This window comes from Antrostomus carolinensis, unplaced genomic scaffold (genome assembly GCF_000700745.2).
Source record: "Antrostomus carolinensis isolate BGI_N321 unplaced genomic scaffold, ASM70074v2 scaffold11833, whole genome shotgun sequence".
NCBI lineage: Eukaryota > Metazoa > Chordata > Aves > Caprimulgiformes > Caprimulgidae > Antrostomus > Antrostomus carolinensis.
In genome coordinates this window covers 48070-63030 of record NW_010304527.1, presented here as the reverse complement: position 1 = coordinate 63030, position 14961 = coordinate 48070, and the positions used below count along the sequence as shown (strand labels likewise).

At 37.4% G+C, this 14961-nt stretch overlaps 1 protein-coding gene across 1 annotated transcript in view; it reads left to right on the top strand.

The window, feature by feature from the left end:
* The first annotated feature begins 10632 nt into the window (after nucleotides 1–10632).
* MICU3 (mitochondrial calcium uptake 3) overlaps nucleotides 10633–14961 on the top strand; it is a 41865-nt gene continuing 37536 nt past the window's right edge. The window contains exon 1 of the mRNA XM_029084150.1: nucleotides 10633–10780. Within this exon, the coding sequence (XP_028939983.1) occupies nucleotides 10732–10780 (49 nt within the window). The 5' untranslated portion in view covers nucleotides 10633–10731. The remainder of the gene's footprint in view (nucleotides 10781–14961) is intronic.

Below are 14961 nucleotides of genomic sequence, written 5' to 3'. Positions count from 1 at the left end.
CGAGGCAGCCTGCGCGGGCAGGTCCCCCGGCCAGGAGGGCAGAGGCAGGAGCCTGTCACCGTCCTCCATGGGGAGCGAGGAGCTGTCCCTGCAGCCTGGCGGCAGGCAGCGGGCCTTGGCACGCCTCCGCTGCGCCCCAAAACCTCCCCCCGCGCCCCGCACTCTGCGTTTCGCCTCCGCAGCTGTCTTCATCGAATCTTGCGCCTTCTTTAATAGGCAGGGCTGTTTTGCAAACGGAAGCACAACGGATAGCACAAAACCTGTGTTTGTCTTCATTGTATGTAAGACAGTGAGCTTCTTAATGCAGAATTTTCTGTGGAGTGAAAGGTTCATGCAGAGCTCAGCAAGAAGGGGTAGCGTGGCATTTGGTGCCATTAAGTAACGCTTCAGTTGGACTAATTCGGCCGAAACACTGGTTTACTGACCAATGGGAACCAAAAACTTTTGATGTGAACCTGAAAAATGAAGTTTCCTGTGATTGGGAGAAACTCCATCACCATGCCAAATGTAAGATGGAGTAATGACAGGGTTTTTATCAGGAAAAAATTAGGTGTTTTTAAAAATGAGAGAGCGCCGTGATTAGGTGTTTTGTCAGTATGGTATCTGCTAGGACTGGAAATCAGTGGTGCAAACAGCGTGCTTATTGTAGGTCAAGTTTATCTTCTAATATGTTTGGTAAGAGGATCTGCATTTTTGCAATGGAGGCCTTGGGCGTAAGTATGAACATCGTTAGCCCTTTTGCCCTTAACTGTTAGCTGAAAGGGAGCTTCTGTTGGCAGCATCGTTGATGAATGGAAACTGAGTATGTTTGGTTATGCATGTGCTTGTTGTTTTGAGTGTGTTACTGTGGCACAGAGGACCAAAGACACATTCTCAGCCTTTCATTCTGTTTTGGTTTGACAGACCTTTACATTGTTTTGCTTATCTAGTCTTAATTCTCAGTGTTCATTCAAGGGAAATATGGCTGCTGCACCCTTCAAAAGCCAATAAATTTTGTGTGATGTGTAACTCTGAATTTTAACACACATCACTATAGAAGCATTGAGGTTGCAAAGTCAGAATTAAGTTTACATATGAATAAATGTAAAATAAAAAAATGTATAAAATGTATCTTGCGTGTATACACAGACTATTTTTCAAAGACAAATGCCAGAGGGGGAAAAAAGGGAAAGAAAAGAATTTAACATGGTTATTTTTATGCTTCTTTGTGGAAAAAGGACTCTAATTAATTTGGTTTTCCATGTGCATAGCAGAAAATTTGAACAATTAACTTGAGATATGTCCAGTCAGTTGGTGTGGCCAGACTCAATGCACAGACTGACATCTCAAAATACGAGCTTTATGTTGCAGTTTTTTATTTTTGAGCAAGTGGTCTCATTGATTTCAAATTGCAGATCCAAGCGCTCAGCCTTTCTAAAAAAACACCCTTTCAGTTGAAGCCCCCCAAAAAATTAGGATTAAGTAGCTGTGGAATTTTTGGTCTGAGGTAGTGAGTTCCTGTGGGTTTTTTTATTATTGACTGTCGTGCTGCAGGAGGACTTGTATGAAAATGGGGAGAGGCAATAGCTTGATACCAGATCTAGCTGGTGAACTACCAAGAGTAGTTTGAGCATGAGCTCCATCTGCAATCTGTACTCCATTTATGATTGCCCTCTAGACTTGTGGTGAGCACCAACTCTTTCATTACAGGTTTCTGAAACACCTCCAGATGTGCCTTCCAGGGGGAAAAAAGGATGCAAATGCTGTGTTCTAATTGCACTGAATGGTAGTCATGGTATTCTGCAATGATATTGTATTCTAACGTCCTTCATTAGAAGGCTGAATTAATGTTGCCTGAGTGACAGTAAGTTTTTTAATTCCTAATTTTAAGTACTAGGCTTAACAACCTTAGCAGTGTTTAACAGTTTAAAAAACATAATAATGTTTGAAGTAGAAAATTCTGTCATGAAAAGTCATATAAATGTCAGTGTTATTAAGATCAAGGTTGGAGCTCTTGGATCTACTGCAGAGTGTGTTTAGAGTAATGGCTGGAGAACGATAACCTGCAGTTTCTGTGTAGATGAGTCTGATGGAAATGTGATGCGTGTTTTGCTGAGAGGGTTTTGCAGTTCTATCAGGTGCTGACCAACAAGGAATCATGAGACTCAAATATCTTGAGATCCTCTCCAGCTGCTTTTGGAAGGTCAAGAAGGAGTCAAAGACATTTCTCTGTTATTTCTGATGCACAAAGTCTGACACCTTATTGTCATTAGTGATGGAATAATTCAGAATATAAGGTTATCATATATACCTTGATAATTAGTTGTTTTACCCTACTTTTGGCATCTAGTATTTACTGATGCTCTAAGGAACCAGTACATTTTAAAAGGGCTTTTAGATTCCAGGACTAACACTGATGATTACACAGATGTTGATGGGACACAGTCCCATTCTTGGTCAGTTCAGAAATGAGGTACATAATTTGAGAGGAACTGAAAAAAACTGTGTTTGAGTCTCCTAGAGAAACAGAGTGTCAGAATGGTCTGCAGATCTTTCTCCCATGTCTGTGGAACTCTTGCAGTACGAAACCTGATGAGCAACAGATTTATGAGTTTTTGTGCAGGTGAATAAGAAGTTGCTGTCTGCTAGAAGTCAAGTAAGCTATGATGTGTGTCACCAACATGGGGTTAGTGGTGCAGCAGATGTTTTGAACAGACAAATCTCATGTGGTCAGTACAAAAACATACTTGCTTGACTGAGCGTATTTGAAGCATATTGAAGGCGTTCTGGCAGAGAGTAAGATTTTTTACAGAAGCAGCATGAAGCTAAGCTCCCTACAGGGTTTCCTTTACCCAGGTGCTTTCTGAGAGTAATTCAAGTCCTGAGGACCAGGGTTTATATGTGATTACCTGGAGCAAAATATTGGACACTACAATAAAGCAACAGTTTTAACTCCAGGGTTGCTGCCACATGACATTTCAGAATCAAAGTAAAATTCTGCACTCAGAGCTGCTGTTTTTGTGTTTGAAGGTTTTGGTGAAGACTGGGAGAGCTCTACTAACAGGCAGCTCCTTTAAAGTCTAGGAGATGCTTATGCAGAGCAGGAAATTCTTTGAAAGAACTACTGTTTTTATACAGATTCTCTGTACTGACAACTGAGAACAGTATGACCCAAGAAGAACCATGATCCAACATCTTGTGTTACCTTGTGGGAACAGCTGTGTATCATGGTTTTTTCAGAGAAATATAACAATTTTAGAAAAACATAATCCAATGTCAGAATTCCTAAAAGGAATTAATATTTGTCTTCTAGTTCCTTGCTCCACGTTCCTTACTTCCAAAATTCCAGTGTCATTTGTAAAGCTTATTAAAATGGTCTTGGAGAATCCAATAATGCGTCTTTGCATTCCAAAGAGATCTTTTCTAGAACAATGTAAGTGTAGTGAATTCCAGGTCTCTATTTTTTTTTTACAACATATTCTCTGAGAATCACTTCCTTCAGAGGTGATTTACAAATTAAAGGGGGGCAGGGAGAGACAGACACAGAATATGTACTTTGTCACATTTCTTGAAGGTACTCTCGTTTCCAGGAGAAGGAAGCTGCATACTTCAGATGTTTCCAGAGGTTTTTTTCCTAGTACCTCAGCAGTACTGTCAAACTCTATGTGAAAATACTCAAAAGGTCAAGTTTATTTGTAATAGCACATTTCTAAGTGGATTACATCATGTATTTCCATCTCTGTGAAATGAAGAGCAAGACTTTAACTCCAAAAAGTAAGGCAAATTCCCCTAGGGAGGGGACTCACCTGCCAACTCAAAGAGTATGTCATTCCGAGAGGTGTATAAAGGATCATTTTTACAAGAACCACTCTTAGCTACCCTCTTTTTTAAGCATAGTGTATTTCATGTCATGGGTTAATTGCCAAATGTAGGAAGATGGTTTGCTCTTCGGCTGTTGACATCTGAAGCTCCTCACTGTCATCATCCTGAGAAGGATACTGCTTTCCAGACAGCTATAGCGAGAGCCATACTGAAGAGAAAGGGAGATTTACCTCTCAGCATTAATTCTGTGTTCCTCAAGATGCTAAAAAAAGAGGATAGATGTTTGAGACAGACAGACACAGCTACTACTGTGTTTTAGTCTTGCACGCAGTGAAGCATATGGACATGTATAACAGGATATACACACTGGCTGAAGCTTCTTGAAGAACTGCTAGGGATTAAGTTACTTCCATGTGAAACTAATGTAAGAAGAACTGTTGGAGAATATTTTAGTGTAATACTTACTTTGGCAGATTTCTGGAATAGCTTTGCTTACAGATAAACATTGTTTCCCCAAGGATTTCCTGTAACAGAATTGTATTTGAACAGGGTCCTTTTTACAGCATTTAAAGCACATTCCAGCTTCCTATGCTTGTAAATATTTTAATATAATAATGTCCTTATCTTAGTGAAGCGGGATCAACTAACAGAATTGTTGGCTGTACTACATCTAAGTACTCTGCTAGAAATAAAACTTCAGTAAGCATCAAAACAGTTTTGTCTACTTTGGGATTTTCCCACACTGGGAACTTGACGTTTAACCTTTTGGCCACCCAGGATGAAAACAAAATTGTGCTACTTTTATCTACATGGGAGCATATTAAATAAGCCTGAAGTCAAATATAAACGAAGGAAGTAAGGAACAGCATTGCTTTGAAAACCTTTTTATTTTAATAATTTGCGCAGATTCTCATTGATGGAAGACAGATTACTTTGCAAGCAAAAATTCAAAGAAACTCACTCACTTGAAATAAATTAGTTAAAGATTAAACTGCTGTAACAGAACATACTTTTGACTGCAAGCAAAAGATACTTTTAGTAGTAAATGTTGGCTTCTTTAGCTAAAATAGTCTCACCTTTATCTTAGTTGGAAAAAGCAACACTGATTTGATTTGGAACACAGTTTTTTATGTGAAACTATTGGAGATTTTTGCCTCATGCAACACACAGCATGTATATTTTTACCTATTTATTGTTTTGTAAGGTATTTTTCATTATTTGTAGATGTCCTCAGAATCTGAGAGTTGGAGTATTGTTCCGGGTTTTGATTCTTGCAGATTACTTCTAACTTCTGCAGAGCTTTATGAGCTTGTAGGCATCAGTTTTTCTAATTTTCAAGTGAAAAATCCTGTATCTGGCTTTTGCTTGACAGAAAGACTGGATATACGTCATGTGAGTTTTTGCTGTGAACAGAGGAAAAAAAATAAAGAGGAGTATCACTCTAATAGAGGTTTTGCAAGCAGTGCTTTCACAGAATCGTTTAATCATAGAATAGTTAGGTGGAAGGGACCTTAAAGATCATCTGGTTCCAACACCCCTGCCATAAACAGGAACACTTTCCAATAGACCAGATGCTGAAAGCCTCATCCACCCTGACCTTGAACACTTCCAGGGAGGGGGCATTCACAGCTTCTCTGGGCAACCTGTTCCAGTGCCCCACCATCCCCACAGTGAAGAATTTCTTCCTAATATCCAATCTAAATCTACCTTCTTCCAGTATAAAGCCATTACCCCTCATCCTCTCACTACCTGCTCTTGTAAAAAGTCCCTCCCCAGCCTTCCTGTAGGCATTCTTCAGGTACTGGAAGGCCTCTATAAAGTCTCCATAGAACCTTCTCTTCTCCAGTCTGAACGACCCCAACTCTCTCAACCTGTCCTCGTAGGAGAGGTGCTCCAGCCCTCTGATCATCCTTGTGGTCCTCCTCCAAACTAACTTCATTAAGTCCATGTCCTTCTTATGTTGAGGACCCCAGAACTGGACGTAGTACTCCAGGTGGGGTCTCATGAGAGTGGAGTAGAGGGGCAGAGTCACCTCCCTCAACCTGCTGACCAAGCAGGTTGATTCAAAGTTGATTGACTTAAAAATGTTGAGTGTCCATAACAAAGACCTTCATCTAGAGGACTACTACTCTGTGAGACACGTGGTGGTGTTAATTGTAGCTTTAGATGGCCCTTTCTAAATGCAGTACTTCTAGAAAATAGTTTTTAAGGATTTATATTAAGTCCTTGAAATATGTTAAAGAGAGAGCATTATCATCATATTTTCATTTGCGTAATAAGTGTGAAACTTCAGAGGCCTTTTCCAGATATTTTAGGCTGTTTGTAATATGTTTGTAGCATAGAATTACAATAGAAGCACACATAACTGGGATATGATGCTCTCCATTCAGAGAAGTACCCTGCCAAATTTCAGGTTGGTCTTCAATTTAATTTTTACTTATGTTTTGATAAGCTGATGTTAAAATGGACTTTCTTATGGGAAATGTTTCCATCTGTTTCCTTTACCTGGTGATGGTTTCCATTCAAGTGCTGAATCCATTTAATCAGTTTTAGAAAGCACTTTGAAATGTCTCCTCTGTGTGAGAATTAGATATGTGTATATACATTTCTCTGTTAGGGAACGGCAATAAAACAGGCCAAGATCATTTTTTCTTACCTGATTTAAACTGAGTTTAGAAGAGCCACACAGTCTCTGTTCTTGGTTTTGCAGAAGGCAGATGGAAGCCAAGACCATGCATCGCAGCACCCCAAAAACATGCTGTGCTCCCTCTGCAGTGCTTCTGCAAGGATATGGCGCAGGAGGACAGGGAACGGAATGTGAAATATGGAGCAACAGGGTACCAGAGTTTGAGAGAGGAAGAGCAGGAGTATGATAACCATGAGCTGTTGGATTACAACTATTAACACTTAGGGTTTTTGAGAATAGGGATAAGATAATATATTGTTAGTGAATGCTGATGAGCTGCAGCCTTGCCTCTTTTTATTTATTTCATGAGTTGTGAAGTTGGAAGGATGGAAATTCTGTCTGCCAGCTAGATTCTTGGTTTCAGCTGTGGGGCTTTTTTTTTCCCCCTAAAAGTTCTAATAACAAAGTACGTTGGTGTACATGTGCAGGTAAACCAAAGCTAACTTGCTATAGCTAAAATTAAGATAATACTGCTGTTGGGAGATTTGTGACATTCTGCTTGAAGGAAATGGCCATGTCCAGTTTTTAAAAGGCAGAGAACCATAACATGATACAAGATCATAGTAATAATTAGTCAGGATTGCCAAGAGGATTAGTAAACAGAAGCATAAAAAGATCTCCCCTCTTTTGTTTGTCAGAGATGTACTTTCATGAAAGTTTTTGAAGATTGTTGATAATTACAGAGAGATTTAATCTGGATAAGATCTTGAAACTTCAAATAGAAATTAGAATCTCACTGAATCCTGTTCACTCCTTTACCAACAGTACCTTTCCTGAGGTATTCAGCATCTACTTTCTGCGTCTTGTTCATGTGTCCCTTGGATTTGATACTAATGCTGCTACAGTAAGATTGACTAACCTGGGCATAAATATGAAATAAATCAATCGAGAGCAGTTGATGTCATTAAGATTCTCAATACTTGCCTCACTAGATTATGATGTTGGGGAAAGCAGGAGACATTTCAAAGTTATAAGATGAACTTCTTAAATGAATGCATGAAGAGGTACAAATTGAGGTCTTTAGAATGACTTGGCTTTTAATTAGCATATTGATTAATGCCTAATAATTAAAGCTTTTATGCAAGAGACTCAAAGTTGATGTATGTTATGTAAATTGATAAGCAGTAGTAGAAGGAAAACTCTGAACAAGAAATTTGGAAAAACAAAAATATTATTTCTAAAGATGGTTTTATTTGGCAGTTTGCTAAGGTGTGAGCCTGGAGTCTTCTGCAGCCAAGCCTTGCTTTTGTTTGGACATTATGTATGAACCAGTGATCTAATACACGTTAAGCCCTATATACATTTGAATTCTTGTTGGATCAGTAGCAGAAACAACTTGTTTTGATTTTTTCAGATAAAACCTGAAAGTTCAAAATATAGTGGTATTTTTTTTTTCCTTAGAATAAAATTATGCTTAGGCCTGCAGTTTTCCCATCACTTTCACTTGAAGTAGATGGAGCTTGGTGCTGGAACAGGTGATATTTTCTTTTCCATAACCTTCAAGTTCCTGTTGCCTAGGCCTTGAAACAAATAACTGTTCTTGTGGGGCTGAAAAATTAACACCACCAAAACAAAAAGTTCTCAGTCAAACCAGTTCCCTTATCAAGTTTGATGCTTTGAAAAATGAACATAAAGTGCCAGAGCAAGGGCATGCAGGGCACTGAGCCTTTAGGGAGGTACTTCTCTTTTTGGTGTCAGGCTGTATTCATATCAAGTTACAATGACTTTGAGCCGGGGGGTGAAATATTGGCATTGCTATGTAGTAAAGTAAACTGTAGTTTGGCTAAAAAGAGGCAGAAATTAAGGTTTTGCGGGCCTGAGTACTGGCATGAGTTAAGTTTAAGCGTGTTTTTAAAATACCATGTTTGCAGTATGTTATTTTATACTTATAGTAGCATAGGGTACTTAAGATAATGTTGAAATATGTGTCTGAGGGTAAATGCTTTTCTAAGTGTCTCAAGCAAAACATTAAGCAGTAGTACCCGAGATAGTGTGAATTTCTTGAGAGAGCAAAGAATCTCAACATGTTCTCCACATACTAACAGTGATCAAAACTAAGATGATATTACTTGAGTGACACATTATCTACAGATTGTCCAGATTATGTATGATTGATTATGACTGATTACAATTGGGTATACATACTGCATGAATAATGTGGCCTTGAAGCAGTTTATTTTCTGAAAATCGACTTTGCAGGGGTATTGCTTTATTACTCATGCTTACAGCCTGCATGTATTCTGCAGCATGTTTGTAATAGTGATAAAATAACATATGTATCAAAAATAAGATAGATTATTAAACTTCAAATACAGGGATAATCAGTTATGTCTCTACAAGCTCTACCAAAACAATTCCGTTGTGTAAATCCCACATGAAGGCATAGCTTGAATGCCACTGGACTGCTGAAGGATCAGTAGGACCATAATACTCAAACAGTGAGATAAGACAGAAATATTTTGGCTTGCATTTGGGCATGTCAGAAGACAATTCAGCTTTTTTCTGTCATTCTCAGGTGAGTTTGTAGGTCTGTCTGTTAGATTTTATTTTTTCTCCCCATATTTAATTTGGTAATCATTTGAAAATTATAAAAAACACAAAGACCAGGTTTAAAGTGCAGAATATTTCTATGTAGAGCAGTCTACTGAAAATTAAATTATTGTATAAGCATTTCTGTTACTCTTACTTCCTGTGACAGTTTTCCATTTAAACAAAACGTTTTCACACACACACACACAATAGAAGCAATAATTTCAAAAAGACTAGAGACAGTCCAGAAAGAGAACTATGCAGTCAGTAGTCTTTTTTCCTTCTAGAAAGCTGGTTAAATTGTCCTAGATAAAGTATTGAAGTACTAAGACTTCCATATATAAAATCAAAAAATTGCAAGTCTTCTATTACATTGTGATAATACAAGTGATTTTGTTTTTTTTTCTAAATAGGAAGTGTTTGACCTCTTCTAGACACATTAATTTTTGATGTGTCTATTTTACAAAGATAATTTAATCTCTTAGTTAGAACTGAGGCCATAAAATTTTGTTTCGCAGCAAAACTAATGATTTATTTTTTAAGGACGTTGTTTGGAAAGCAGAAGGAAAGAGAGCCCAGGTTTTTGACTGCCCAATATAAATGTGCCCTTGTGTCTAATTGCTGAAATCTATTCTTGGAAAGGTTTTAGAAAACCAACTTCCATTTGTAGTTGAGCGCTGTTATTTCTTAGCGGACCACAACTGCAGACATCTCCCAGCTTCTCTTTATGTTTAGATGCCTCTCTGAAAAACTAAATGTATTTAGCTGTTTTCTTAGTTGTTAAAAGAAAACATAGACATTAGTTAAACCATGTGCTACTTGTTGCCTGTCCTTAGTTTGACACCTGAAGAGTTCTAGGGCTACTGTATGAAATTACAAGAGTAGTGAGGACAATGACAGCTTGGGATATTTCATTGATAAAATGCTGCATTCCTATTTTAACATACTTGGAGAAATTAGTTATAGCATTGCTTTTCCTTTTATGAAACAATTTGGGTATGTTTTTTTCATCTCTGAAAAGAAGTTCAAGATACTTACATTTTCATCAAGATACTGATTCCACAGAGGAGCCTGACTTATTATGGGCTAAAAAAAGTTTTCAGTTAGCAGTAGCATATTTTCTGTTAAAAGCTTTGATAGTGTAACACAAAGATGTAATAATTTAGAACACTTAACAGTTGTGTGCTACTAAGTTTAAATGTAAGTCAGCTGGATAGTTAATATACCAGAAAGCTCTGGCATCTATAAACTCTGAAGCGTTGTGAACTTAATGCCATGTAGTACTTCCTTGAGTTAAAGGTGCCCTTTTTTCTATGATTTAAGAGCCTAAGTTGTTTTGTTTTGTTGTGTTTTGTTTTGTTTTTCCTGAGCTTGGGTAGTGTCAGCAATTTCAATGCATAAAGATTTATTGCTAAAATTCAGAATACTGAAAAGGATGGTAGTGGAATCCTGATTGTAGTTTCAGCTCTTACCATACAAAAATATTTGGATGCATTTGACTTTAAGAATTATCACCTTTACATTTACAGTTTCTTTATGGTGAATGGCAGTGGCAATTGTAAACCAAAACTTTTTTCATACATTAAAATTGTTTCCTTCTGTCTTTGAAGGTTACAGAAAACAGATCAGACCTTGAAGATTTACACCTTTATGCAACTCCTCGGGAGCAACGGTTTCGTAGATTTGCCAGTCTAGAATTTGAAGGACAGCTATATATGACTCCGTATGACTTCATTCAGGCTGTCACAAGTGATGAACCCAAACGTAAGCAGGGGTTTTATACTGGTAAAATTACTAGGGAAAATGCCAGTCGTGTATGTTATTTGTCCGTTTGCTTTTGATTACTCCTTCTGTTTCTGATTGTAGTAAAAAGGTACTACATCTTCCAGAATTTTATTTTTAATGGTATCCAAGAGCATACAATCAGTATCCTGGCTGTTATTAGATTGTAAACTTCTGTGTACTAGTCATTAGTTAAATGTTCTTGTTTTAGCAGTCACCGATAGCTCAACAGCCATGAAAGACAAGAAGTTCGTTTGTACCATTTGCATTGACACAGTTACTGTTACGGTTTCTTTCTGAGCAAGCCAGTATTGCTGTAAAAGTCTTGCCTCCTCCTCTGTATAGTTTCTGGGTAAATAGACATGCAAGTTACAAGTTCTCTAAATAATTTAAGACAACATTGTTTTGCAGTTTTTGCCACCTGAAATTGTCTTCTGCTATCGTGTTGGGGTTTTTTTGCCCTACAGAGATTCTATAACTGTATCATGGCTTTCTAAGTAATGTGCTTTGAGTGAGAGTTTCAGTCCCCCAGGGGATCCACTTTCTACACTTAAAAGTTGCCAGAGTTAACACTATGTGTTGATTAAATTAATGAAAAATAAACTATCAGTTTTAGTTCACTTATTGTAAAATTTTTGCTTTAAGTATCAAAGAGTGACTAAATAGTAAGGTGATCCATTTCTGATCTAGTTTGATTTCCTGGCCCTCAGGCTTGCAGTGCATTGGTAGCAGCACACAGCTTCTGGGGAAAGTGAGTGCCTTTGCTGAGGTGTGACATGTATAATAACTCACCTTAGGTCTTTTCCTGCAGTCTGCACGACAAAGCCAGTATAGAGAACAGTCAAAAGCACCTAAAACAGTCAGAGGAGAGCTTAAAGCTCTGTGCAGATGTTAGGTTTTTCCCCTTTGTTCTCTTAACAGTAACAAGAGGAAAGAATTCAGCCATGGCACATCAGTGATCTAAACTTCTGTAACTTTTGAATAAAGATATAATCTCATTGTAACAATGAAGACAGAAGATGATAGAGCTTAGATGGTGGAAACTTGCAAAACTTTGAAACTCTTACCAGAAAGCAAATCTTCATTCTCTTTTCTTGCTCTGCAGTTAAAAGAGAGGAAGCAGATTGGTTACCACAGAAGTTAATACAAATGCACATCAGCTCTTTATATCTGCTTCCACTGCACAGATCTCCAAGTCTTCTGGTTTTTGTTACTGTGGAATTGTGTTGCACCATGTATGGTCATGAATCATTTGTGCCATATACTGGACATCAGTTAAACATTTCATTTTAACTCCATCTTATGACAGTTTGGCTGGTTTGACCACACTGTATGTATGGTTTGCTATTAAGATTTTTCCATGCTAATTAAATTTATGCTTCCTCCTCTCTCACAGCAAGTATTCGGATTTTAATAACAAAACGAAATAAAACCAAAAAGTGTTAAGCTCTCAAAGACATTGTGTTCATCTCATGCCAAAGGAGAAGAGATATGGTGTTGAACAGTTAGGCACCCTTCTGAGATCGGTGTAGCAAACCTTGTTTCTATCAAAATCCTTCCTATGCATCCAGTTCATCTCTGAGACTGAAAGCAAAACTAGCCTGGATGTCTCTTCTCCCAAGTAACAAGTGATAGGATGAGAGGAAATGGCCTCAAGTTGCACCAAGGGCAGTTTAGATTGGTATTAGGAAGAATTTCTTTACTGGAAGGGTTATCAGGCACTGGGACCACTTGCCCGGGGCAGTGGTGGAGTCCCCATCTGCGGAAGTGTTTAAGAGTCATGTAGACATAGTGCTTAGGGACATGGTTTAGTTGGGTACTTGTCAGTGTGAGCTGAATGATTGGACTCGATGATCTTAAAGGTCTTTTCCAATCTAGGGAATTCTGTGATTCTGTCTTTTAGTTTTATAGACTAGTGTCAGAGATTACATGACTGAGATAGTTATTTTAAGGGATAGTGTAAGAGTCTGTAACTAAGTCAAAGTGGATGACTTCATTATAGTGGAAGTCATATTTTCTAGGACATTTGGACAGAAGGATGACAAGTAGGAAGTAATAGATGAAGTAGATGACCTGCAGGTGATACCAATTCCAGCTTCTGATCTCTGTGTTAATTTTAACCTTTGTACTGCAGCTGTGTCAAAGTACCACTTTGTTTGGGCAAGTCTTAATTTTCTGTCTTGCTCTATTGAAGGTAGTAAGTTTAAGAAAGGTATTTTTCAGAATACAATAATACATTCTAAACATCTTATTTTGTATTTTTGGATCATTTTGTAAATAAGTTGCAAGTTGTAAATAATTGGATCCATTCAGGCTGGCATATTAGAGGATCTATATTTTGTAGAGAAAAAAAACCAAACACCATACACCTGGGTTTTTTATGGATGAAGACTAGAAAGGTCTTTGAGTTCTGTCAAGAAGCAAAAATGCTCTTTGAAGAGTCATAATAGTAGCTCTTTATGTCTACTTTGTAGAAAAGCTAATAATACTAGACCTGAATGAGATTTGTGACGGAGTGAATGCGTCTATTGTGATTGATTTACTTTGGAAATCTTGTAAACCCGACAAAAGTCAAGAGGGTGTTCACTTCCTTTTTTGATTAAACAGTAATATGGTAAGAGTATATTTTCTTTTATAAAATGTAACTTTTTACTCCAGGCAGTTATTATAAAAAATATAAAATAAATGCTATAATTAACTTGTTGCTAGTGCCTTTATGGTGCAGGCTTTAATTTGGGAAAATACCATATTTTTAGCAGTCATGCTTGATATATTTTTATCATCTGAATGTATGTTTATATATTTAAAAACCCAATTAAGAGAAGAGGAAATATATTTTAGCTTAATACTGAGCTGTAAGAAGTATATATGAACACTTGCTTGTCTAGAAATAAAATCTGGGTATGAGACTGGGACATTATCATAGAATCATAAAATTATCTGATTGGGAAGTTAGATATATGTATTCCCCAATTTTTTTATGGTAGGCATAACCATAAATCAATTTATATGGCAAATGAGTTAAGTTTAATTTTCAGTTAAACTGAAAATATATTAAAATCTGTTAGCTCATGTTATGATGTTGCTTGACATAACTCCACCATAGTTAGAGTGGGAGTTGCAGACAGTCTTGGTGCTAATCTTAACCAAGATGTAAAACTAAAATTTCAGTGAGTTTCTAACCATTAAAGACCATAGTGAATAGCTTCTGTATTGTGGTAATTATTTACTGGAGCATGGAGTTCATAGTGAGGAATGGATTTGTAATACCAGAGTGTTTTGCTCTATAAAAATGAGCAATTACCAACCAAAAAGTTGTAGATTTGACCTCATACTGTGCTACTTTTTGTGCCATTGTGAATCCTTATATTCACAGTGGTTTATCTTAATACTGAATCCGTGCGAATGTTTGTCTTGAGAGGATGGTGATGAACCTCAGGTTTTGAGTTCTTGAATGATTGTGGACAACTGTTGTCAAATGTGAGTATCTTTCTTGGCTCTTGTAGTCTGTCATGTAAGACATTAGGAAGAAAGCATCTACTTAGTCTTACTCATCAGTTTTCAGTGTTAACGAGCAGTTCCAGTTCTGAACTGGAGACCCTCTTCGACTGCCCTGTTAAAACTGCTTACAAAAAATCAAGGCAGACAGCAGCTGCAAAGGAAGCATGAATCTGAGTTGTTAGGAATGACTGAACGGAGTTGTAGCACCTTATGCAGTTTCAAGTTTTTCTTTCTATATTTGTTTTAAAAGGTATAAGTACTCCCTGAAGCAAGGGCCAGAATCCAGGTCTCCCTACAATCTGTATTGCAGTACTACTGCTACTAAATAATAATTTCAGAATATTGGTACCACAGGTTAACATGAATGTCCTCTATTTCCTGTTTAATGTTTTTATGGTGCATTTTGGATGTAGAAGGTCTTTTCTCTCACTGAAGCAGAGTTAGATTTAAAACTATACATCTGAATTGGGTCTTTAAAGTTAGGAGTTTAGGTATGTATTAAGTTATTATTTTTTAATAACATAAAGAGAATTTTTTGGAACTAGGTTGCAGATTATCCTCATGAAGAGGGGAAAATACAGAATCACAGAATGGTGGGGGTTGGAAGGGACCTCTGGAGATCATCTAGTCCAACCCCACTGCCAAAGCAAGTTCCCTACAAC